General features: G+C 47.3%; 1 protein-coding gene across 2 annotated transcripts in view; it reads right to left on the bottom strand.

Moving 5' to 3' along the window:
* srgap1a (SLIT-ROBO Rho GTPase activating protein 1a) overlaps positions 1-26888 on the bottom strand; it is a 289071-nt gene that overhangs the window by 50985 nt on the left and 211198 nt on the right. Inside the window, exons 8-15 of one of the 2 annotated variants that reach the window (XM_070900273.1) lie at positions 21758-21859; positions 14381-14578; positions 13098-13182; positions 11060-11087; positions 6275-6377; positions 1860-1920; positions 1455-1532; positions 363-497 (exon numbers count right to left, since the gene is read on the bottom strand). In XM_070900273.1, coding sequence (XP_070756374.1) covers positions 363-497; positions 1455-1532; positions 1860-1920; positions 6275-6377; positions 11060-11087; positions 13098-13182; positions 14381-14578; positions 21758-21859 — 790 coding nt within the window. Of the gene's footprint in view, positions 1-362; positions 498-1454; positions 1533-1859; positions 1921-5484; positions 5516-6274; positions 6378-11059; positions 11088-13097; positions 13183-14380; positions 14579-21757; positions 21860-26888 lie in introns of both variants that reach the window. The other variant, XM_070900274.1, reaches the window with a different exon arrangement.

Here is a 26888-nt window from a genome sequence, read left to right as displayed (position 1 = left end):
TTCTAATTTGACTTTAGTTTCGTCAAAGTTTAATTTGAAATTTGTGGGTTCTAGTGCCCTTGCCAAAAGGGGCGCTTGATTTTATGTTTTACTAAAATAGTTGTAGAGCTGTTGCATTGTGAGTGGCTTAGCCAGTCACATGATGTTCACAAGACTCAATAAAACCCCAGTCAGTTGGGTTAGGGGGATCCACGATGAGGCAGATGGTTGTGAGCCTGGTGGATGAACTGGTAATGTGCAGTGTGATTGTTAAATCTTTGCTAATAAACCAACTAGTTCTTAATAGCAATGTGTTGCCAAGAATTCTTAAGCAAAGAACCCATGAAGCAAATACATTACAATGATGGCAAACAAATACTTACGGACACAAGGAATGAGCTCATTAAATCTTTCCTTAGGAAAGAGTGGGTTTTCCAGTCCTCTGAAGTAGAGCTTCAGAACTCCTGCAACTGAGTTGATGTCATGGTTGTCCTGATCATCTGTCAAAGGGTCTTCGCCTATTTCAGAATAGATACAAAAATCAGTACAAACTGCAAACAATGCAGACATGAAAAACTATGCACATTGCTTCAGTATAACCGGAACTGCAGCCATTATTAAGGTGAATGTTAAAGAGCCCACTGTACGATTCGCCTTTCACGACCACCGGACTTCTCAAAGTGCTTTACAGCCAATTAAGTACTTTTTGAAGCGTAGTCACTGTTGTAATGTGGGAAATGCAGCAGCCAATTTGCGCACAGTAAGCTCCCACAAACAGCAATGTGATAACGATCAGATAATCTGTTTGTGATGATTTTAGAACTGGTTATGTTGATTGAGGGATAAATATTGGCCAGAAACCGGGGATAACGCTTCGAAATAGTGCCATGGGTTCTTTTACGTTCACCTGAGAAATCAGATGGGGCGTCGGTTTAATGTCTCATCCGAAAGACAGCACCTACGACAGTACAGCACTCCCGCAGCACTGTGCCGGAGTGTCAGCCTAGATTTTTGTGCTCAAGTCCCCGGAGTGGGACTTGAACCCACAACCTTCTGACTCAGGCGAGAGTGCTACCCACTGAGCCACAGCCGACACATAGCTACCAACTGTAGAATGAACACTGCCTCACTGACAACAAGCAGCATTTCGCTCCACACATGACTGGAAAATGTACAATACGTGCTTTCCAACAGTTTTTCTTTTACAAGCTGTCAAAATGAGAAAGGGTCCTTGAAAATTCAAGCCCAGACTTACAAGCCACATTAATCAAATCGGCACAATTCGCAGACGCTGGAGTCATTACAAAAGCAATTATCTTTCGAAAGCATCATGTGCGGGGGACATTTATTATCAGAAGGCAATCACGTGTTGCAATGACACCAGGGTCAGAAATAAACGTTCCCCTGCTAAATAGGATGTGGACACACAGCTGTTATTGCAGCGCCTCGCAGTGAATCAATCGCAAATATCTCACCTCGCTCAAATGAATTTTTAATATCGTTGACTTCCGCCTGCGATCCTGGCACGCGGAAGATGCCCTGGTGCTGAAGGCCTGCGGAGGAAGCACGGAGAGGGAAATGAAAACGGGGGCTAATGCAACAGGACAAACATCAACATGTTGGCCAAAAAACAAAACACAGGTACAAAGTCCCAAATCCGCCAACCTCGGGACCGTGCCCATGTTCGGAGAGCAGGTCGGGTCAGGTCGAGGGTCATTCGGATAGGCTCAGACCAATCGCACGCTGGACAACTGAATCTCAAATGCGATCGTCTCAAAAACGTCTGGTTTTCGGACAGCCGGATTTGAGATGTTGTATCTGTGATGGCAACTCAGTGAGTCCAACGCCCCATGCCAAGGGACAACTTAACGGCAACATACCATATAGGTTGATAAATCGGACGCAACTCTCCACGATCAGAGGAATGGCTTGTCCAGAGTCCTGGGAAAGGAAATTTTAAGCAGCTTGTAATTCTCTGTCGCGATACGGTCTAATCAAGAGCACAATACACAAAGTCTCTGCTTCCCATATATCATCAATATTAGGACAGATCATAGTGAATTCTGGTCTCAGGCAGATAAGAGTCATTAGATGGGCAATGTAGAGGAACACTGCACCTCTTTACTGGTTCTCACTTGATTTAGTTATTGGGGGGGGGGGGGTGGGAGCGGGAGGGGGGCTGCGCCTCATCGTCAAAAATATGATTGGCAAAGAATTTGATTTGCAGAAACGAATGCCACAATACCCGCCTGAACAACGGGCAAAGGGGCACGGGGTTGTGTTGGCGCAACACTCTGCCCACACGTGGCAAACTCTTGATCGGGACTGAGCCTCCCCCTGGTTTGGGGGGGGGGGGGGAGCAGTCGTGAGGGGCTACATTCACACGTCGGTTGGCTAAAGTGGCGCGAGGACCATCCCAGACTGTCCTGCTGGCCACGGGCAGCAATGGGGTACACAGCAAAAGGAGACAAGACGCAACTATCCATCCTCCTGGCAGGAGAATAACGTGCGACGTGGCTGGAGTGAACGGGTGGAAGAAAATGGAAAAGGGAAATAAATACTGAGTGACAATTCAGGAAAAAAAAAGAAAAAAAAAATCAAACCTGATCAGTCGCTGTGATGCCATTATGGGCTTTGCAGAGTAAGGTGCCTCAGAAGGTGCATTTAAAATAATTGTGGTCAGAAAAAGCATGAGATACCAGGCATTCCTTTTATCTGACTTTAAATCGTATACAAGTTCAGTTAGAAGTCTTGTTAATAAAAGAATGCGAGTAGGAAAATTAGCTTTGTAAAAGTTGAATATTTGCAAAAGTTGAATGTTTGCAAAAGCCCGGTGATTGGGACAATTTTCAATTCATTTATACTACTGAAAAGCCTCTCCAAATTTATCTATCTGATGAAAGGCCATTGACCTGAAACGTTAACTCGGTTTCGCTCTCTCGCTCCACAGATGCTGCCCGACCCGCTGAGTATTTTTCTTTTGTTTAAAATGTTTCTGCTGCGTAGATTTTTTTCCCCCTCAAGCTTCTGATTAAAGTTGAATTCGAGAACTACAAAATGTCTTGTGCGCTTTAGGATTGAAATGAAAAAATGTTTCATTTTTAATTATTGTGTCTTTTCTGCTTGGGAACTGAAAAATGACATCGCTTGAGCCTGCATAAAGTTTGAAGTACCAGTTTTACTCTGATCGCCTTGGCATAGATTCTCCCCTTTCCCTCGTTCAGATCGTGATCAAATGTATCCATTTCATGTTCGAGAAGGCGAACCCTTGGGGTCAGTGACAGTGCCATTACATCGAGAAACGGGAGAACAGGTCCCAATGTTAGACATGCCTCAATCACAAGAGGCCTTTAGCCTCTCTATAGTTATCTCCCTAGCGCTCTCGTCCACATGGAGGACACAGTGATAGCAGAAATACTTCATTGCACCTTTACATAGACTAGAATGACATAGTATTTACAGCACAGGTACAGACCATTTGGCCCAACTGGTCTATGCTTCTCACAAGCCTCCTCCCATCCTACTTCATTTAACCCCATCACCATAACCTTCTATTCCTTTGTCCCTCAGGTACCTATCCAACTCCAGGAGTTAGACGTAGTCCTTACTACTAGGGGGATCAAGGGGTATGGCAAGAAAGCAGGAATGGGCTACTGAAGTTGCATGTTCAGCCATGAACTCAATGAATGGCGATGCAGGCTCGAAGGGCCGAATGGCCTACTCCTGCACCTATTTTCTATGTTTCTATGTTCCCCTGAAATGCATCTATGCTATTCGCTTCAACTACTCCCTATGATAATGAGTTCCACATTCTAACTGCTCTTTGGGTAAAGAAGGTTCTCCTGAATATCTGCTGGATTTATGAGTGACTATTTTACATTTATGGCCTCTAGTTTTGGACTCCCCACAAGTGGCAACATCTTCTCTATGCCTACCCTATCAAACCCTTATATGATTTTAAAGACCTATATTAGGCCTTGGCTCCAGTTGGGGTGGAGTGTTGACTGTTTTAGTGTAAGGGGTGTTGCAGTTGTGTGGGGTGGATTGGTTGGGCTGGGTGCTCTTTACCTTTCCGCCGTTGTTCGTTATTCATATGTTTATATGTAACCTTCAGGGCTGCTGACCGAGGGCCGTGTGGCTCTTTGTCGGCCGGTGCGTACACGATGAGCCGAAATGGCCTCCTACTGCGCTGTAAATTTCTGTTTCTTCCCTTTACTGGACAGAACAGGACAAGACGGCTGCTTTTGCAAGGTGCCACGGGAAAGCAACCAAGCCATCGGCACCAACCCGGGCCTCATCTCTGCACAGCAAGCCTCGAATTCTATTGGAAGGGATTCATGGGACCACAGTGCACAGGAGGAGGCCATTCAGCCCATCGTGCCTGTGCTGGCTCTTTGAAAGAGCGATCCAATTAGTCTCACCCCCTCTTTCCCCATAGTCTTGCAAATTGCTCCTTTTCAAGTATGTACCCAATTGCCTTTGTAAAGTTACTACTGAATCTGCTTCCACCAGCCTTTAAGGCAGCGCATTCCAGATTCATTTGAAATTACACAAATCATACTCCAGAATAGATGACTGTTTTCCGAACCAGACACGCTTATGACAGGCGCACACATATGCCACTGCATAGCTATCGCACATGAAGCACTCATCTCCCTAAACAACCTTCCATCCAATACATCACTGCCAGCTCAGCCCACCCACCTGGCAGATTGTGAGTGTTTGCTTCCCTATTTGCACAACTCACTCAATCTCACTCAATGAATGAGAGCTCACCCTCACCTCAGCCCACCCTCTGCAGTAAAATATCGGTCCAAACCTTCTGCAACCTGAAATGGATATTGATGCAATCATAGATTGATTTCTGGGATGAGAGGGCTGTCTTATGATGAGAGATTGAGTAGAATGGGCCCATACTCTCCGGAATTTAGAAGAATGCGAGATGATCTCATTGAAACATACAAGATTCTGAAGGGGATAGACAGGGTAGATGCTGAGAGGCTGTTTCCTCCTGGCTGAAATGTCTAGAACCAGGGGTCACAATCTCAGGATAAGGGGTTGGCCACTTTAGACTTAGATGAGGAGCGATTTCTTCACTTTGAGGGTTGTGAATCTTTGGAATTCTCTGCCCCAGAGGGCTGTGGATGCTGAGTTTCTGAATATATTCAAGGCTGAGACAGATAGATTTTTGGAGTCTAGCGAATCAAGGGATATGGAGATCAGGCGGGAAAGTGGAGTTGAGGTCGATGATCAGTCATGATCTTATTGAATGGTGGAGCAGGCTCGGGGGGCCACTATTTCTATGTACCTAACCAGAGAGGTTTGAAGCAAAACCTTTATATTTTTAAAAACGCGACAAATTTTGATGTAATATTTTATATAGAACACCACAACCATCATGGAACTGGTGCAAACATTCTTGGTTACAATCTGCTCATTCATTGCAGGCAGATAAGGCAATAACCGTGTGGGGCAAAGCCGAGCCACTTCACACGAGCACTATACCTGGTTTCTGGCGTGAGAATTTCTTCGGCCTCTGCTAGAAGCAATGTTAAGAGTGGAGGACGAAAAGAAAATAGTGAGACAGACAGCAGCAAATACAGTGAAGGCACAAGATACAGGCCAGGACCCCACCACAGGCTCGAATATAATGGACTTCCTTGACGGACAATTTGCTTGCACTCCTTTGAAGGTTGAATCTCCCGCCGATCCACAGTTTGGAGGAGCAGACCATTATATTCGGATTGAGGAAAAAGTAGACGTCTAGCAAACAGAACAGGTTGGAATATAAAGTGGTTCCTCAAGTTCAAGGTTAACAATGCTTACCGAACACGTGCATTTAAAAAGAGGGACCAGCCACCCCACTGACCCAAACGCTCGTTGGATACATCAAGAAATGAAGGAAATAATGACCAAATCCATCAAATTTTTGAGCACATTTACTCGCAAAAGAGGGAAATGGGCAGAAGCAATCGAGATGCTGCCAATTTCATCCAAGTCAATAGCTCTATTTCCCATGTTTTGAGATGTCTCCAAATGTGGAAAAGCATGCAATTCTTGACTCGAGGAAACAGATTATAAACAGAGATATAGAGATAGGGCCCCAAGATATTGAACCTAATGGTGTACCTCAAGCTTTTGTATCTAAGTAGGCAACATTTAAGTCCAAATGACGAGAGAAGCCAAACCAACGCGTGCTCCCCTTAGAAAGGGTTAACTTGAGGGTCAGACCATTACGTTCAGACTGATGAGGAAGAAATACTCTCCACCACCAGGACATGTTGTGTGTCAGTACCTTGACGAATGTTTCCAAATCCCCATTAAACAACTTAGCATTATATTCTGACCGGGGTCTGGATTTCCTGGCTTTCAGAGGTTTAGGGGGCACATTTGGAGGCCTATGAAGAGGATGGAACAAAATTGGAAAAAAAAACAACTTAAAGGTATCTGTAAATCCGGTGAGTCACAGAGCACGGCTAAACCATCAACATTTCACACCGATAGAATGATCCGTGGGATTCAAACGAGTCTGCAGCCACGTCGTGTACAGCAACCCAGATGCAAGCACGTGTGACGTCTCAATCATTTGTAAATATCCAGCTGGAAGTTAAAATACACTGGGACAACTCTATTAATAACCCCATTATCATCTACCTAGTGATCCATACAGTCAGTCCAGTCTAGTACTGGTACTTAACTGCCCCTCTCTTCCATGCTGGATCTTTTTAATTAAAATCTAATCAGGTAATACCCGAGGTAAAAAAATAAGTGCTGGAACTACTCAGCAGGTCATGCAGCATCTGTGGGGAAAAAGAAAGACTTACATTTATATAGCCCCTTTCATGACCACCAGACGTCCTAAAGTCCTTCACAGCCAATGAAATATTTTTTGAAGTGTAGGCACTGTTGTAAATCCAGCAGCCAATTTGCGCACAGCAAGCTCCCACGAACAGCAATGTGATAATGACCAGATCATCTGTTTTCGTGATGTCGATTGAAGGACAAATATTGGCCCAGGACACCGGGGAGAACTCCCCTGCTCTTCTTCGATATAGTGCCATGGGTCTTTTAGGTCCACCTGAGAGAGCAGAAGGTTTTACGTCTGATCCGAAACACAGCACCTCCGACAGTTCAGCACTCCCTCAGTACTGCACTGGGAGTGTCGGCCTAGATTTTTGTGCTCAAGTCACTGGAGCGGGATTGAACCCACAACCTGCTGAGTCATGGATGACAAGCGGAAGCAGAGAAAACGTTTCAGGTCCCTGACCTTTCACCAGAACCGTTTATCTCTCCACAGGTGCTGCCTGATATACTGAGCATTTCCAGCATTTTCTGCTTTTATTTCAGATTTGAAGCCTCTGCAGTATTTTTCTTTTGTAAAACCCGAGAAATATGATTTTAACCATATATACTGTTAAAATAATTAATAAGATCTGGATCAAGGTCACCATTAGAATAACTGCAGGGTCATATGGGACTGAACATACAGACCATTGTAAATGTACACTAGTTTATGGAAAGGAGCATAACCTTACAATTAGAGCTAGGCTGTTCAGGGGTGATGTCAGGAAGCACTTCCTCACACGGAGGGTAGTGGAACTGTGGAATTCTTCCCCGCCACCGCCTCCCCACCCCAACCCCCCCCAAAAAAAAACCATCAAGGCTGGGGGTCAATTGAAAACTTCAAAACTTTGAGATTGATAGATTTTTGTTAGCCCAGGGTATTAAGGGATTTGCAACCAAGGCGGGTAGATGGAGTTAAGATACAGAATCAGCCATGATCTAATTAAATGGCGGAACAGGCTGGAGGGGCTGAATGGCCGCTTCCTGTTCCTATATTCCTTCCTATTTGTAGTTTGCATTCCTAGTAGAATTTTTAAAAGATTTGTTATTTTTCTTCACTAAACCAGTGAGGTCATTGAGAAACACTAAATCGATAGCAATGTTTGTTGGGTGACGAGACAGCGTGTAAGAATTGGCGGCATTAAATATGAAGAGCCTGCACTGAATTCCTTGGATCCAAAATTCTCTCCTTTTGGGTGCGTCGATTAAAGCAAACAATGAAAGAATTCTCAAAAATAGTGACTACACTGTCTCAAATAGTTGGTGCTTCAACAGTCACAGGCTGCGGCCTCAGGTGAAAGTTGTCCATTGGTCGATTGCAGGAGGAGTATCACCCGCCCAATGCCCGAGGATGGTTCTTGAAGCCAACATCAGCACATTTTCAATTAGGCACTTTACAGCCTTCTGCACTCAACACCGAGTTCAACAATTTCAGATCATATCCACCGCTCCCATTTTTTCCGACATCAGGTGCTGGTAATGATTCTGCTGTTGCCATTTACAACTCCTCTAGACCCAGCTTTTGTTTCTTTACATATTCCTCTAATCTCTCCTGCCTTCCACCCTATCGCAGACCTTCCCTTTTGTTCTTTCCTCCCCTCCCCGCTTTCCCAGCCTCTAAATGTGCTGAAAACATGTTGCAGCTCTTTTCCAGTTCTGACGAAAGGTCACAGACCTGAAACATTAACTCCATTTCTCTCTCCACAGATGCTGCCTGACCTGCTGAGTGTTTCCAGCATTTGCTGTTTTTAATACCAGGATTAGCTGCTTTCATGTTGTACGTCAGCCAGCACAACCGGGTCCAACCATAGCTAGCCGAAAAAGAATAATTGCCGTACAAAGGCAACACCGAATTGTTACGGAGAGCACAAAGGGTCCAAATGATAAGCGTTGCCGTTCCAATGGATCAACACACCTCCTTCTGTATCACATACATGCTCTGGAAACTCTGGCGCGTGCGCGATAGGCCAGTGAGAAGCACTTTAACAAGATGAAGGGGTGCCTCAGGAGTAAGTCACTGGCATTCCACAGGGAGGATGTAAACTTGCTGGTGCTTATGTCAGGAATACTGAATTGGAACTGCAGCTTCCCGTATTCCTGACACAAGCACCGGCAGCTTACGGCATTTGTCCAGTCACCATTTTACAAAGGAATGACAGCACAACCGCATCTCAGCAATGATCCAGTGCCGGGGTGTCGAAACTACACCTAGATCTGTTATCAGCAGCTTGGGTTACGTGCAAATTAATGGGAATATAGCATTGAACTTTATGCGTATCCCCCCCAAGTGGCTCACAAAGACACTCGATTTAGAGGACAGAGGGGGGTCTATCTGTTGTGTAAAATGGGCGATAGATCAGCCCACTGTGATACATCTCTCTCGATTTTCAACTCCACTGAATTCGCACAATTGTATCTTTGGCAGTCTGAGAGCCAGATCTTAGTAGGAGCTGGGCTTACCTTTGCTTCTTGGGCTGTCTATCTTTTCCATATACCAAACCCACTCGCACTTCCCAGCCAATATTTCAGCATACATTTCATTAACTCGGGCTGTGAAACCCTTCTGCTCAGATCAGGTCAGGTCAGGTGGGGCAAGCATCAGCGTTGCCTTAATCCAGATGAGGTCTACTTTTTGGCTGCTAGATGAGACGGGAGCAAAGATACCTATTGTGTGCTTCAGATCCGAATGTGAGGCCTGGGAGATGATGTCAGAGGTATTAGCATAAATATTGCTCCTCATGCTTTACAATACCAACTCTCAGAAGAAATTTCCACAATGACCAGCAGGCTGGTAGGCTTGAAGTTGCCTGGTTCCACATTGTATGGCAATGGAGTTGGGGCAGGTGGCATGGGCAAACTACTTTATTTTGGTTACATATGATCCATTTACTCTAATACCTCAATGTTCATATCTAATGTCCATTTTTTCGGTTTTAAAGTTCTCATCCTGGTTTACAAATCCCTCCATGGCCTCGCCCCTTCCTAGCTCTGTAATGTCCTTTAGCCTCAAAACTCCCCCGCCGTGCCCCGAGATGTCTGCGCTCCTCAAATTCTGCCCTCTTGAGCATCCTGGATTATAATCGCTCCACTATTGCCCCACCGTGCCTTCAGCTGCCTGGGCCCCAAGCTCTGGAACTCCGTCCCTAAACCTATTCACTGCTCTTTCCTCCTTTAAGATGCTCCTTAAAACCCATCTCTTTGGTGGGTTTTTAAAACCGTGGGACATTTTGACTATGTTAAAGGCGCTATATAAATAAAAGTTGTTGTTGTTGTTCCTTACCCCACAAGAATTCCAGGTGACAAGGTATACATCGAGAAGGCCATTCCAGATGAAAGACACATGCCTGTTTTTCAGTGGACTCTCTATTCATGGCAGCATCCTCCTCCAATGCCTCTCCTCCCTTGTCCAGCTCAGTGGGACTGCCCCCGCCTGGTTCCACTCTTACTCATCCAGTCGCAACCAGAGAATCAACGGCAACGGCGTCTCTTCTCACACCCGCACCCTTACCTCTGGAGTCCCTCCAGGATCTATCCTTGGCCCCCTCCTATTTCTCAGCTACACGCTGCCCCTTGGCGATATCATCGGAAGACGTGATGTCAGGTTGCACACGTACGCTGATGATAGCCAGCTCCACCTCATCCCCATCTCGCTCAACCCCTCCACTGCCTCTGTGTTGTCTGGCCTCCAGTCCTGGATGAGCCACAATATCCTTCAACTAAACATCGGGAAGCCCAAAGCCATTGACGTCGGCCCCTGGCAAATCACGTTGAATAGACTAAACAGTGGGCTGCCCAGCCAATGCTCAATGTGAGTGTCACGAGACCATTTCTTTTAGGCTCTGCTGCTAAACAAGCCAATAAGAATTTCCATATATCCAGTAATTTTCTACTATCAATTAGCAGCAAAGATATGCTAAATGTGAAGTATAACTGGTTATCCAATCCCAGTTTCAACAGAATGGGAGCTAGCATGAGCACGCACAGACGGGCGCGCAGGCAGGCAGGCAGACGGGGGCGTGCGCGCAGGCAGACGGGCACGCGCGCAGGCAGACACGCCAACGTTCCCTCTAAGCTAGGCAGCTGCGCAGCTCTCTGTCAATCCCCCGTGCCCAGGACCGGCTTTTCCAATGTTAAGTGCGAATCTGCCGCGCACTCAAAACAAAGTTAGGGGATACATTGAGAAGCGCGCACACACGTTTAAATATACTCAGAGAGATGACCGTGAACTTTTCCCTACCTTGTGGTCAGGAAGTCACTCTTCTGGCCTAAGGGAAAAAGGGAAAAAAGATTTTGATTGTGGGGTATTGTTGCAGGAAATAGCATCCTACAGGGACGGGCCGACGATCTGTGGCCTTCCTTCCTGCTCGCCACATTAAAAAGTCAGGCTTTGAGATGTTGCTTTAAATGCCACGCTGTGTAATTTAAAAGCTATTCCAGTGAAAAACAACAACTTTGAACAAATGACACCAAAGCTCAGAATTTATCAAAAGTCAACAGAGCTACTATCTTTTTAACCAAGGGCGTAGTGAACAGTGCCACTGGAAAGAGAACTAAATTCTGACAAGCCTGAAAACATATATATTACATTATTAAATGTACAGGCCAGTCAATACACTTCATCTCAGCCATACATGATAATCTCTCCCAGTGCTTCTTAACGCCCAATTTTGCCAATAGAATTTAAAATGATGTAGTAAACAATTTGAGGTTTACACATTGTCTAAATTAAACGAAACAAAGAAATGTTATTCCAAGAAAATAGCACTTGGCAAACGTCTCTTCAGCCGGCTGCTGTGTTTTATTAAGATAAAGTACCACAATTTGACTTTAGTCCAGAGGGTAAAAGCATTTTCTAAATCTGCTGCCATAAAAGCTGTATGTTGCAACAAGAATAAGTGGACTGCTAAACCACAAAAGCTGCTTTTATATTGGATTTCGGGGCACATTAGTGTGGCTGGCCCCAATGTGTAGTTTGTATTCATAGAACCATAGACTAGTTACAGCACAGAAGGAGGCTATTCAGCCCGTCGAGCCTGTGTCGGCTCTCTGCAAGAGCACCTCAGCTAGTCATACCCCACTTCCATTTCCACGTAGCCCTGCAAATCTTTTTCCTCAGGTACTTATCCAATGCCTTTTTGAAAGCCACAATTGAGGCTGCCTCCACCACCCTTTAAGGCAGCGCATTTCAGATCATATTCTCCAGAGAATAGAAGATTAAGGGGTAATCTAATTGAAATGTTCAAGATGATTAAAGGATTTGAGGGCTGGGGGTGGGGGGGAAGCACGCGAGAGAGAGGAGGGGGGGGATGGTCCGGGGGGGTGGTGGTGGGTGTCGAGGGGGAGGGGGGGTCGTCGTGGGGGGGGTCGTGTCGAGGGGGCGGGGCGCGAGGAGGAATTGAGAACTCTTTCTCCCAAAAAGCTGTTGGAGGCGGGGGGAGGGGGGGGCGCGTGGGTCAACTGAAATTTTCATATCTAAATGTGATAGGTTATTAAGAGATAGGGAACCACAGTGGGTAAATGGAGCCGAGATCCAGATCAGTCATGATCTAATTAAATGGCGGAACATGTTCAAGGGGCCGAATGGCCTGCTCCTGTATTCCTCTTACAGTTGCAACCTTTGCTGGAATTGCTACGGCACACTATCAAGAAGGCTCGTTTAAAACAAACTGGGTCTTGCTGAAGTTGGCCTCGAGGATGCTGGTGACTTACAGGAAAGATGTGATTGCACTGGAAAGGGTGCAGAGGAGATTTACAAGACTGTTGCCTGGATTGGAGGAATTTGGCTATGAGGAAAGATTGGAGATACTGGGTCTGTTTTCTTTGGAACAGAGGAGGCTGAGGGGAGACCTGATTGAGGTGTATAAAATTATGAGGGGCCTGGATAGAGTGGATGGGAAGGACCTGTTTCCCTTGGCGGTGGGCTCAACAACCAGGGGGCATAGGGGAAATTTATTCAGCCAGAGGGTGGTGGGGGTCTGGAACTCACTGCCTGAAAGGGTGGTAGAGGCAGAAACCCTCACAACATTTAAAAGATACTTGAAGTGCCGTAACCTACAGGGCTACAGACCAAGAGCTGGAAAGTGGGATTAGGCTGGAGAGCACTTGGTCGGCCGGCGCGGACACGATTGGCCGAAATAGCCTCCTTCCGTGCTGTAAATTTGTATGATTGTATGACAGTGCGAGCCCCAGGTCTTTGGGAATTGGCGGCAGCAGTGCAGCACTCAACCAACATGAAAGGAAGCACATCAGTACGTGGAACGTGCCCAGTGATTTACCTTCTCCCAGCGTCCGATGCAACAAGTCATGCTTTGCCTGTAACTTCATGATGAGGTTGCTGCCTTCGAGGTACTCTTTAAATTTCTGTGGAGAACAAAGTCAGTGAATTTTACACAAGACCATAATCCGGAACAAAAGTAATTATCGCTTAGGAGAACATGGGTTAAGAAGTGACGGCCAACGCCTACTTGGTAAAGGCAAATCCTATCTCGGATGAGGGACTTTGGTTAATTGGGCAGAATCGAGAAGCTGGGATTGTTCTCCTTGGAGCAGAGGAAGTCAAGGGGAGAGGTAGAATCATAGAAATTTACAGCATGAAAGGAGGCCATTTCGGCCCATCGTGTCTGTGCCGGCCGACAAAGCTATCCAGCCTAATCGCACTTTCCAGCTCTTGGCCCGTAGCCCTGTAGGGACGGCATTTCAAATGCACATGCAAGTACTTTTTTTAATGTGATGAGAGTTTCTGCCTCTACCACCCGTTCAGGCAGGTAGAGGCAGGTGTTCGAATTATGAAGGAGTAGATAGGGAGAAACTGTTTCCACTTGCAGCAGAGTCAGTAACCAGTGGACACAGATTTAAGATAATTGGCAAAGGAAGCATGGGGAGGTGAGGAGAATCTTGTGTTATGATCTAGAATACACTGCCTGAAAGGATGCTGGAAGCAGATTCAATTGTAACCTTCAAAAGAGAATTGGATGTATACTTGAAAAGAACATTTTGCAGGGCTATGAAAGAGCAGGGGGACTAATTGGATCGCTCTGTCAAAGAGCCGGCACAGACATGATGGGCCGAATGGCCTCCTTATGTGCTGTTCATTCTAAGGTTCTATTCTAAACCGCTCCAACACAAACTAGGGTTGTATGCCCTGGAAGTTAGAAGCTTGAGGGGTGATTTGATCTAAGTTTTCAAGGTATTAAGGGAAACCGACAGAGTAGATAGAGAGAAACGATTTCTGCTGATTGGGAAGTCTAGGACTAGGGGACATAGTCTAAAAATTAGAGCCAGGTCTTTCAGGAGTGAAGTCAGAAAACAAAGGGTGGGAGAAGTTTGGAACTCTCATCCACAATCGGCAGTCGATGCTGGGCCAATTGTTCATTTTAAATCGGAGATTGATAGATTTTTGTTAACCAGAAATGTTAAGGGAGTTAGGTCACAGATCAGCCATGAGCTCATTGAATGGCACGGAACAGGCTTGAGGGGCTAAATAGGACACACACATTCCTATGTTCCTGGAAGCCTAGGTTATGAACATTTCATACAGGATGATTGGCAGAATACACACCATGAAGTAGAACTGTTCCGTCTCTTGTTGATTGGCTCGTCTCTTAGCAATGCTCGGTTTGCTCAGGTAGGTTTCTGAGACGGTGGATTTGACAGACTCAGTCGATCGGCTGTGCTGGAAACACTCAGAGACGTCGTAATCCTCGATGGTCACCATGTCTTGTATTGTCTGGAGAGTGGCTTCCATTGTCTTTTTAACCTGAGCAGCCAAGGAAGATGAAAGAGCTTGCACTTAGTTTAACGCCTTTCACAACCTCAAGACCTCCCGCAGCGCTCAACAGCCAATGAAATACTTTCGAATTGTGGTCACTGTTGTTAGAGGGCTCGACAGGCTAGACGTTGTGGACAGAGGGCCTTGGGTTAATGTCGCTCATGAAAGATGGCACTTTAATGTTAGCCTGGATTATGTGCTCAAGTCCGGGTGTGGGGCTTGAACCCATAACCTTGTGACTCGAGAGGTGGGAGTGCTACCAACTGAGCCGAGCAGACACCCGACTGTTTACAATACCTTGAAAGATAAAGAGCCAAAAGCCGAAACAAATGCCCGCAGACAACCACATTCTAATGGAACTTTCCAGACAAGATCCGGATAATCTAAATTTATTCTAGTTCCTAGAGAGAGGGGGGAAGAGAGAGAGAGAGAGAAAGAGAGAGAGAGAGAGAGATATTTCTGTCCCGTTTAATATGGGTGGCAATTCAGACAAAACCTCGACTTTGGTCAACTCCGTTTTCTGACTGGCAGATTTCTGATGTGTAGACATCTTAGACAGCTGGAAGATTCCCCACCCATACATCTATTTTGTTTTGCTTATACCAAAGCAAGTTTTAACTCCAGTTCTTTAATCATTGGAAACACCAACATAGGCAGATGGAACGACAAGTCCTTACAAGTCCCACTGAGAAAGCTGCCAGCAACCTTCAACCACCAAGAACACAGAATGGCAAGATCTTATACCACCAATAGGATGTTTTCTGAAAGACTGTTGAATATAACGTCGCTAGCACTCATATCACCCACACCCCCAGAGTTGGGTCATAGAGAAACTGGTGGCATCTCGGGGATGAAATTGCTCCCCTCCTTAAACGCCATCACCGCCCAGGGTCAGACGGATGGGCTGATCAGTCCTACATTTCCCCCGGGCCGGGACTGGCTGGGACCGGGTTTCCATGCCGCCCGTGTTGCCACCTCGTCGGGGCACGCTTCCAACCGGCAGCGACACCTTTTCTGAACCCCGCGGGAAATTGCCCCGTGCGGAAGGGGAGGGCGCACAGCCGTGGACACCATCTTATTTTAATTGTCAGCCGACTGCCAGGTCGGCCCGACAATGGTGGCCGCGGGTTCAGTTGGGCCGCAGACAGGCAGCCCGCGATCCCCTCTTGGGTGCCAGGCCGCTGCCCCGGCCAAAACCCTTCCTGGTGGCCCAGTGGGCCTAACTAAACCGCATGCAGAGCTCGCAGCAGCCCGCCCCTTTAACTGAAGCGCGACGCTGATGATCCAGAGTGACAGCCGCCCCGCATTTGTGCCCCTCAGCACCACCCCGACCAGAAATAAATGCCAAAGAGGCGAATATCATAGAAACATAGAAAATAGGTGCAGGAGTAGGCCATTCGGCCCTTCGAGCCTGCACCACCATTCAATATGATCATGGCTGATCATGCAACTTCACTACCCCACTCCCACCTTCTCTCCATACCCCTTGATCCCTTTAGCTGCAAGGGCCACATCTAACTCCCTCTTGAATATATCTAACGAACTGGCCTCAACAACTTTCTGTGGTAGAGAATTCCACAGGTTCCCAATTCTGAGTGAAGAAGTTTCTCATCTCGGTCCTAAATGGCTTACCCCTTATCCTTAGACTGTGACCACTGGTTCTGGACTTCCCCAACATCAGGAACATTCTTCCTGCACCTAACCTGTCCAATCTAATCTGCACATGATGGATTGGGGCGGAGAAAACCCTAAGGAATCGGTGAGTGCGAATACTTTTTGGTCGATGGGCAATTTCAGCCCCCTATTCTCTAAGACAGAAAGAACTTAGCGCATCTCTTCGAATCACCACTTTTAAATACAGGTAATGCCCCACAAACATCAATGAGATAAATGATCGGTCAACCTTTTATTTTGTGATGCTGGTTGACCAGCACGTCCCACTCTTCTTTGAATAGTGCCATAGGATCTTTAACATTCACTGGGACAGGCAGCTTAGCTCCTTGGTTTAATATCTCAACCCAAGGACAGCACCTCTAGCAATGCAGCACTCCCTCAGTACAGCACTGAGGTGTTCAGTTAGATTACGCGCTCAAGCCCTGAACCAAGAACATAGAAACGTAGAAAATAGGTGCAGGAGTAGGCCATTCGGCCCTTCAACAAGATCATGGCTGATCACCCACCCCAGCACCTCCCCCCCCACAGCCCCCCGACCCCCCCAGCCGCAAGGACCACATCCAACTCTCTCCCGAACACATCCAATGAACTGGCCTTCAACAACTCTCCGCGGCAGCGAACCCCACAGGCCAACAGTTCCGAGTGAAGAGCTCTCTCCCAATCCCAGCCCCAAACAGCCCACCCCCCCCGGCTCCGGACCCATCCAACACCGGGAACACTTCCCCCGCACCCAACCCGCCCCGTCCGGTCAGAATCCTTCCCAAATGCCGAACACCCCCGGATGTCGAGCCCCCAGCCCCGGCCACCCCGGAGCCACGCCCCCGCGACGCCAACCACACCACATCCACCAACCACCATCTGTGCAGTCAACCTGTCCACCCCACTCTGAACACTCCCCGCACCGAGGCACAGAGCCCCCAGGCCCGCCCCTCCAACACACTTCGCCCCCCCAGACCTCCGCTGCAATGTGGACCCTCCCGTCCCCTGCCCTGGGTTTCTCCACCCCCCACCTCCACCATTCTCCCCTCCATCCCCCGCCCCCTCTCCCCTTATCGTCCCTCTGCCTCCCCGCACAGGCTCACATCTTGGGGGCGGTAATCTTCTGGGGCCGGGAATTTTAGCCCCCAGCGTGGAAGTCCTGCTCCCGCCGCAGAATTGGCCTTACCCCCCCTCAATGGAAGCGGAGTGCAATTTCCCACACTCCACTTCCTTTGGGGGCAATTACCAGGGCACGACTGGATGCTCCTGCGACAGTGTGAACTGGTGCTCTCCACTCTCCCGTCCTGTGACAGTGTGAACTGGTGCTCTCCACTCTCTGTCCTGTGACAGTGTGAACTGGTGCTCTCCACTCTCTGTCCTGTGACAGTGTGAACTGGTGCTCTCCACTCTCCCGTCCTGTGACAGTTTGAATCAGAAATACAATTAGCCACATCTGTATTCCCAATGAGCTCACTGATTGGACAACCTGTCGATTCTGAGGAAGGGATGCCCCCAAATGACCCTTGGCTTCACATCATTCCCTCATCCTTGGTAACCTTGGGGAATGGGAAAGAATGGGAATCTCTGAAAGGTTGGTTGATGCTTGTAATGTATGCACCCGTGAGTGTTCTCACAGGTTTGTAGAGCTGTTGAGAATTCATCGTCGGCGCCAAGCCCCGAAACCTTCCTCTGGAGCCGGTGCCTCGCAACTTGAGCCTCCTCGGGGAAATCCCCTCCGTGCCTTTCAATTCTGCGCGGAGGGGTTTCCTGTACGGGTTGCTTTTGCACACACTCCACTTTGCCATCCTCATCTGCCGTCCGGACACGCCATGGCGCACCATCTTGCTGTCCGGAGGAGGTGGGGGACCCCGATGGAGTGCACTCTACGCAGGAGTCCTCCCACTGTTAATCGGGAACTTGGCCTGGAGGGTGGTGCATGGAGCAGTCCCATGCAATAAGTTTTTAAGTCGGTTCACAGATTCCCAGGCTGCCTGTAATTTCTGTTGTCTAGAGGAGTCTGTGTTCCATGTGAATATTGAGTGTATGAGGTTGCAGCCCCTCTTTGAAGGGGCTGCTCCTCAAGTTCTGGTTTCACCAGTCCCACACTCCTGATCTTTGGGCACCCTGTGCGGAGGGGAGTGGGCAGGTCCGAAGGCCCCCTCGTAGACTGCTCCTGGGCATGGCCAAGGTGGCCATCAAACAGCCCAGGCAGCGGGCGGTCGTGCAGCCCGACTGCCTGCCTCTCTTCCGCAGTTATATCCGAGCCAGAGTGTCTCTGGAGATGGAGCACGTGGTGTCCACCGGTATGCTCGGGCCTTCCGCAAGAGGTGGGTGCCGGAGGGACTGGAGTGCATCATCACCCCCGGCAACCAAATTTTAATTTGACCATTTAAAGTTTAATTTGTTCAAATTGTCGGTTTTAGTGCCCCTTTAATAAGGGGACATTTGATTTACATTTGTTTTACAGATACAACAAAATAGTTGTAGAGCTGTTGAATTGGGATTGGCTTAGCCAGTCACGTGATGTTCACAAGACTCAATAAAACCCCAGCCAGTTGGGTTCAGGGGATCCACAATGAGGCAGGTGGTTGTGAGCCTGGTGGATGAACTGGTAATGTGTGGTGTGATTGTTAAACCTTTGCTAATAAACAGTGTAGGAGGCCGAGGATGGAGATGTTGGAGTGGGATTGGAGCAGGGAATTAAAATGACAGGCGACCGGAAGCTGAGAGTCATGCTTACGGACTGAACGGAAGTGCTCTGCAAAGCGGTCACCCAATCTGCGTTTGATTTCCCCAATGTCGAGACCACCACATCGTGAGCAGCGAATACAGTGTTGTTATGAATTCTTAAGCAAAGAAACCATGAAGCAAATACATTACAATGCCCCATAGAACAAGGGACTTCCGTACAAATTGATCTGATTTACATTTGAGTCTTAAGGGAACCAATTGGTTTAGGTGAAGGGGATTTGTCAAACTGTCTCCGACTCTGAGATTTCCACAAGTTCTTTTTTTTTGTCCTCCATCACAGCCTCAGTTTACCATTCAATGGATATTACTCCAACAGCAGAGAAAACGTTTAAGGGTGTGTCGCTGAACACAAGTCCCTGGGGCTGAGCTTGGATCCATAACCTTCTGGTCCAAAGGCGAGGCAATGCAGAGTCAGCCAAGCCACAGCACTCAGCACATTCTGAGCAACAGGATAGAGTTAGGTCAGAATCTTTCCCCATGCTGAAAACATTCTGTGGCAATTGTTTTTATGAAATGAATGGTGTGGTGATTAGAGTGTGGTAGAGAGAAAAAGAAAGAGAGAAAGAGAAAGAGTGAGAGAAAGTCAGTGAGAGAGAGAGAGAGAGAAAAAGAGAGAAAAAGATAAAGGCCCCAAGTTTCGTTCCGCGGCGAAAATGCCGCACCTCCGAGCTGGGCGCTTGTTTTTCGTGCCGAAAACTGCGCCTAAAAAAAAAGTCCGATATTCTGCTCGATGTCTGCTTGGCGCGGCGCGCTCTTCGCAGCAGGGGGCGGAGCCTAACACTCACGCTGATTTTCTAAGCAGCAGGGGGCGGGTACAATTTAAATTAGCCTTCGTGGTGCCGGCAACCCTGCGCATGCGCGTTGGAGCGTGCGCGCAGTCTCACACAAACATTGGCACTCGGCCATTTTTAAAAATACTGCAGAAAAAGTGAAGATTTGTTTCTTGGACCCTGTAAAGGCTTGTAATTTAATTTTTTTTGATATTTCTGTGTGTGAGGGAGTGCTTTTAGCAGCACTGCTGAATAAATCACCTGCTGAAATCAGAGAGTTCAGCTTTTCACTGCTAAACTTGCAGAACCGGTGCTGCATTGGTGCATGCAAAGTAAGGACTGTGTGTTTGGAGAAATAAGAGTGCCAATTCAACTTTGCAATAATATATTGTGTTGACAATGCAGCACCCATTCTGCAAATTTAAATATAAAACTGTCGATGTGGCTGCCTCTCCCTGTCCAAATGGCCTCAGTCCCCCTCACAGCTCGAAGGCTGCTGCTGTATCTTCGGTTGCCGGCCAGCCACTGACGCCGCTGATATCCTATGGCCAAATGGCCTCATGTCTGTCCGCTGCTGATTCTTTGGCTGCCGGCCAGCCACTGACACCGCTGCTATCTCATGGCCGAATGGCCTCGGGTCTGTCCGGTGCTGCTCCTTCGCGGCCAGCCACGAAGAGAATGAAGGCCTGCCTCAAGCACCGCAGCTCAGCTCGAAGCTTGCTGCCGCTACCGTCGAGACACTGACGCCACACCGCTGCCTGTCTCCAACATGAAAGGCCTGCCTGAAGCACTTTCACACAGGTAGGAACATGGTTTATTTAATCTTTTCTTTGCTTATAAATTTTTATTCAGGTTGGATTTATTTGTATAATATTTGTATAAGTATAACTAAGGATTGATTGTAGAATTTAATGACTTCCCTTGCCCCCCCCTCCCCCCTCCCCCCCTCCCCCTCCACCATTCCCTACGCCTAATTTGTAACCTACGCCTGATTTTCTAAAGTGTAGACAAGGTTTTTTCGAGCGTACAAAAATCTTCACTTACTCCATTCTAAGTTAGTTTGGAGTAAGTTTTCACTGGCGAAACTTTGAAATCAGGCGCAAGTGGCCGGACACGCCCCCTTTTGAAAAGAAAATTCTGTTCCAAAGTGAAACTGTTCTACCTGACTAGAACTGGAGCAAACTAAATGTGGGGAATTCCGATTTCTAAGATACTCCGTTCTACACCAGTTGCTCCTAAAAAATCAGGAGCAAATCATGTGGAAACTTGGGGCCAAAGAGAGCGCGCGAGCAAGAGCAAGAGAGGGCGAGCCAGAGAACGCGGGCGAGACAGAGAGACAGCAAGGGCGAGACAGAGCGAGCGAGAGCATGAGCGAGCGAGAGCCCTTTTCAGAAAGCTGCAAACTAAAAGGAGAGCAGGAAAAAACAAAAGAACATCATTGGGGTGACGAAAATTAAGCAAGGTCATGGAGTTGGAACACAGACATTTCCGACAGTTTGAATCGTCAATCTCCCGGTCCCATGTGTGCATTTGCAAATCGTAACCTCCGACAGAAGACATCTGGAAAATGATGGCCTAAGTGATAATTTAACAGAATCCCAACCAGATCCAACCCACTCTGAGCCTGTGCAATCAGCGCTACACCAAACACTCCCCAGTGCTCGCTAGTTTTCGGATTGAAGCTACAAACGCGAGTCTGCTTCCTTTGCTAAAGTTGGCAACCAGCAGAAAAGACATAGCTGTAAATTCACAATAAATCTGAGGCCATCTCACCAGACGTCTTCAATTAGGGTAGGATTGCAAAACATGCTGGAAGAGTACAGAATATTCTCCTAAATCATTATGAAACATCTCTTTTCCATATGAACAGATATTCTAAAAGGGAATTGCAGCACGCACTGTTGAATTACGTTTTAATAAAGACACAAAAATGATAAAGCGACGTGGAAACAAATGCCTGGACGTTTGCTCCCAGTGCACTGCAATAACCCACCTCTTCATTTTCAATCTTCAAGGTTGTCAGTCTGGACTGCAGTTGCTGGTATCGTAGCATCAGCTCAGCCTGTACGGGTTGTTGAGCACTAACCTGGCACACCTGTGAGGGGAATGAAGACATCACCGCAGGGCTCCAATGATATAGTTTACCAATAAGAACATACATAAGAAATAGGAACAGGAGTAAGCCATTTGGTCCCTCGAGCCTGCTCCGCCATTCTATACCATGGCCGATCTGATCATGGACTCAGCTCCACTTCCCCAACTGCTCCCCATAACCCTTCACTCCCTTATCGTTTAAAAATCTGTCTTTCTCCGCCTTAAATTTATTCAATGACCCAGCCTCCACAGCTCTCTGGGGCAGAGAATTCCACAGATTTACAACCCACTGAAGAAATTCCTCCTCATCGCAGATCTAAACGGGCAACGCCTTATTATTAAATTATGCCCCCTAGTTCTAGATCCCCCGACGAGGGGATACATCCTCTTTGCATCTACCTTGTCAAGCCCCCTTGGTATCTTATACGTTTCAATAAGATCACCTCTCATTCTTCTAACCTCCAATGAGTATAGGCCCAACCTGTTCAGCCTTTCTTCATAAGACAACCCCTTCATCTCAGGAATCAACCTAGTGAACCTTCTCTGAACTGCCTCCAATGTAAGTATAATCCCTCCTTAAATAGAGAACAAAACTGTACGCAGTACTCCAGGTGTGGTCTCACCAACACCCTGCACAGTAAATCATCATCATCATCATCATAGGCAGTCCCTCGAAGCGAGGATGACTTGCTTCCACGCCAAAAAGGGATGAGTTCACAGGTGTTTCAATGAAGGACCTAATATTCCAGGTCCCGAACTACATGTTGAAGGGTGGAAGATGCCTGTGCTTGGAGTTTTTTAACGTGTGGTGGTTGTTGCACACCAGCCACCACACGGGCTTGACAGAGCTAGGTCTTGGTCCAGTGGCAAGGATTATCCAAGACTAACTGGAGACCAGCTCTGCTGCACAGACCGAGCGCGCACACATATGGCAGTGTGGGCTGGCCCATGCTGCCCCTGGACCCTCGCCTCTTCTGGGCCCCAGATTTACGCCTCTCCTGGGCCCTGATCACTTCCCTCTACAGACTCTTGTTGCTCCTTCGCCCCTCCTGCTGTGCCTGCCCGCACTGCAATCAGCGACCTGACTTCGCAGCCGTCGCCCTCCTGCAGCAGCATGCGCCGCTCCCTGCAGTGGTATGCCACCGCACGCTTCTCCCTCCAATGGCCCCGGCCTGCTGAGTATAGGCCCAACCTTTCTTCATAAGACAACTCCTTCATCTCAGGAATCAACCTAGTGAACCTTCTCTGAACTGCCTCCAATGTAAGTATAATCCCTCCTTAAATAAAGGAGACCAAAATATCCTTTACCAATAAAAACTCATCTAAAGCAGGACAGATAAATGAATAGTGTGAACACTCTCCAACTCTTCATTCTCTCTCTTCTGAAGACTTTGAATGATGCTCAAGGCCAGTTGCACAGGCAGAAGCCTCACTCATTCCATTACCTTGTCCTTCGCCTCTCAGCCCAGACAAAGTCTAAGGGAACGGCAGCATAGTGGTTATGTTACTGGACTAGTAATCCAGGGGCCTGGACTGATGATCTGGGGACATGTATACAAATCCCACCATGGCAGCTGGGGAATTTAAATTCAGTTAATTAAATAAATCTGGAATAGAAAGCTAGTATCAATAATGGTGATCATGGAACTACCAAATACTATCGTTAAAAACCCATCTGGTTCACTATCAGGGAAGGGAATCGGCCATCCTTACCTGGTCTGGCCTATATGTGACTCCAGACCCAGAGCTGGTTGAGTCTTAACTGCCCTGTGAAATGACCAAGAAAGTCACTCAGTTGTATAAGACGGCTCACCACCACCAGCTTCTCACAGGCAATTAAATGCCGGCCTTGCATCCCGAATAAATTAAAAATAATTCTCAGCAACACATCTGACTCTGGAGAACATCACAACAGATCCAGACACAGACCTCTCAGACCCGGACCTGTTCCTCACCACGCCCGGACCCACTCCCACGCCCAGACCCAGACCTCACCAAGGTCTATAAGTGTGCATTTCCCAACAGGAGTTATTGAATATTGAAATCAAGCGCAGGCAGCGGAAAGAGAGTGCGGCAAACCAGTCCCACCCAACATTTCCCTCAACAACTATCTGTCCCACCCGTAACAGAGACTGTGGTTCTCGTATTGGACTGCAAAGCCACCTAAGAACTCATGTTAAGAGTGGAAGCAAGTCTTCCTCGATTCCGAGGGGCTGCCTATGATGATGATGATATTGAATATTGATCAAGGACCGTACCTTATTTTCCCTGTTGTGCCAACTGCAGCATCCCGATATGAGCCCCAGCAGAGATCAGTTAGTCCAGCACAGAACACGGGATAAAGTACCTTGGTCAGAATGGTTTTATTCCACATAGACTTTAGCAACAGAACCATTCCTCTCTCCTCCCAACACATATATCTAAAAAGCTGTCGTTTTGGCTTATTTTGTTGTCAAAAATCAATTTGCCTCAACTTTATTGATCAACATCAGATCATGCCGCGTGTTTGAGTATTCTCTTGTTTTGAGGGGAAGGGAGCCGGATGGCACAGTGTCGCACACTAACTTCTTCGGCAGCACCTCCCAAACCCGCGACCTCTACCACCTAGAAGGACCAGGGCAGCAGGCGCATGGGTACACCACCATCTCCAAGTTCCCTCCAAGTCACACACCATCCTGACTTGGAAATATATCGCCGTTCCTTCATTGTCGCCGGGTCAAAATCCTGGAACTCCCTCCCTAACAGCACTGTGGGAGCACCTTCACCATCGGACTGCAGCGGTTGAAGGTGGCTCCACCACCACTTTTGAGAGGGCAATAAATGCCAGCCTCGCCAGCTACACACACATCCACAATGAGTAATTTTAAAAATAAACCATTAGCATTCTTGGCTATGTATTAACACTCCCATTTACCATGGAAAGCTTGACTAGATCATTCACCCATTCATAGACAACTGGCAGAAATTCCACCCTTAAATAAAAAGGATTAAAAACAATCTACGGTTCCCATTTTAGTCAACAAAAACCAGTGGGATACTACTGCAAAAGGAGAAATGGTGATTCACTGGTGCTTTCATAGCTGTCAACGTGGTTGGATTTGCACTCGTTTCCGTTAAGTGTAAACCAAAGAATCACATCCAGACACGCTTTTCTTTGATAAATAGGCCGTGTCCTCTTTTTGCATCTTTAAATATTTAAGCACTTCTTTTGAAGCTCGAAGATTTTAGCTTCCAGGAAATAAGCTTTTGATTACATTTTCTAAAAACTGGTTGTGTAAGGCAGACTATTGATTGAAAACAACAAACTTGGCAACACACTAACTGGGCCTCATATGCAATCCAAGATATGTGACGACTCTCCTTGGAAAGAGTCACATCCTTCAGCAAAAACTCCGATGTGACACAGCTCACGGGGAACAGAAAAACACCTCACCAAGAAATTGCCACCCAACAGAGGGCAACTCTTCATTGAGAGCCCGTGTAGATCAGGCATTACGGCCCAAACTGACTCACAGAAAGTGGAGCAGGATTCCCTCACTCCACCCCCTTCGGTCAGTTTGGGCTCGGCCTTTAGATTCAGGCTGCATTTACTCTACAACTGCAGGAGCATTCCATACCTGCGCTACACTAGTAGAGTAAAGGCACACTGATTGGAAATAGCAGGCAACTGGTTGGTTGCTCAACCCACCGAAGCAAAAAAAACTCAGCGGGCCCCCCCAAAAAAAACACAGGGCCTTTGCTTACTGGGATCGAGCTCGACAGTGACCCCTCAACTCTGATCCTGCCAAAGTTCATCGGGTCAGTGGAAGGTCACCCATATGAGTTTATCCCGGGAAGACACTCATAAGAACACAAGAATTAGAAGCAGGATTAGGCTATTCGGCCCTTCGAGCCTGCTCCACTGTTCAATAAGATCATGGCAGATCTTCTACTTCAATTCCACCATCCCGCACTATCCCCATATCACTTCAGTCCCTTAATATTCAAAAATCTCAATATGAGTCTTGAATATACTCAATGCCTGAGCCTCCACAGCCCTCTAGGGTAGAGAATTTTAATCCAAATGGCCAACCCCCAAGTTCTAGACTCCCCAGCCAGGAGAAACATCCTCCCAACTAGGGGAACAGTAGCATAGTGGTTATGTAACTGGACTAGTAATCCAGAGGCCTGGACTAATGATCTGGAGTACAGAAGTTCAAATCCCACCACGGCAGCTGGGGAATTTAAATTCAGTCAATTAAATAAATCTAGAATTATAAAGCTAATATTAACCAATGAACTACTGAATTGTCAGAAAAACCTAACTGGTTCACCAATGTCCTTTGGAGAAGGAAATCTGCCATCCTTACCTGGTCTCGTCTGTATGTGACTCCAGAGCAATGTGGTTGACTCTTAACTGCCCTCTGAAATGGCCTAGCAAGCCACTCAGTTGTACCAAACAAAGCCAGCATTGTGGTAGTACCTTCACCACATGGACTACAGTGGTTCAAGAAGGCAGCTCACCACCACCTTTTCAAGGGCAGTTAGGGATGGGCAATAAATGCTGGCCTTGCCAGCGATGTCCACATCCCAGGAACAAATAAGTTAACATCTACCCTGTCAAGTCCCTGAAGAATGTTATGTTTCAATGAGATCACCTCTCATTCTTCTAACCTCTGAGGAATATGGACCTAGTCTACTCAATCTCTCCTCATAGGACCATCCCTGTACCCCAGTATTATACAGTGACTGACCTGTACCAATCAGAAACATAAGAACGGAGACCATTTAGCCCCTTCTGCCATTCAATGACCTAGGTGGGCATCCACCACATACTCTCGCATAGTGTGATGGCTCTAGGGCAGGGGGGCTGCTCCAGGATCTCTCCAACAGGAAGAAATTAAAATTGCCCGCTTGGCCCCCTTTACGAGGTCAGAGAGGTCTAGCCTCCCAGTAACAGCCCACTTTCCAGCAGTGTTTATTGGATTGGAGGTTTGGACAGCTGAGTGACTACTTGGCTGGAAGACAGACCATATATGAAGCACAGAAGG

This window comes from Pristiophorus japonicus, chromosome 15 (assembly GCF_044704955.1).
Source record: "Pristiophorus japonicus isolate sPriJap1 chromosome 15, sPriJap1.hap1, whole genome shotgun sequence".
Taxonomy (NCBI): Eukaryota; Metazoa; Chordata; class Chondrichthyes; family Pristiophoridae; genus Pristiophorus; species Pristiophorus japonicus.
The sequence above is the reverse complement of the archived record's forward strand: the minus strand, read 5'-3'. Positions and strand labels throughout refer to the sequence as shown.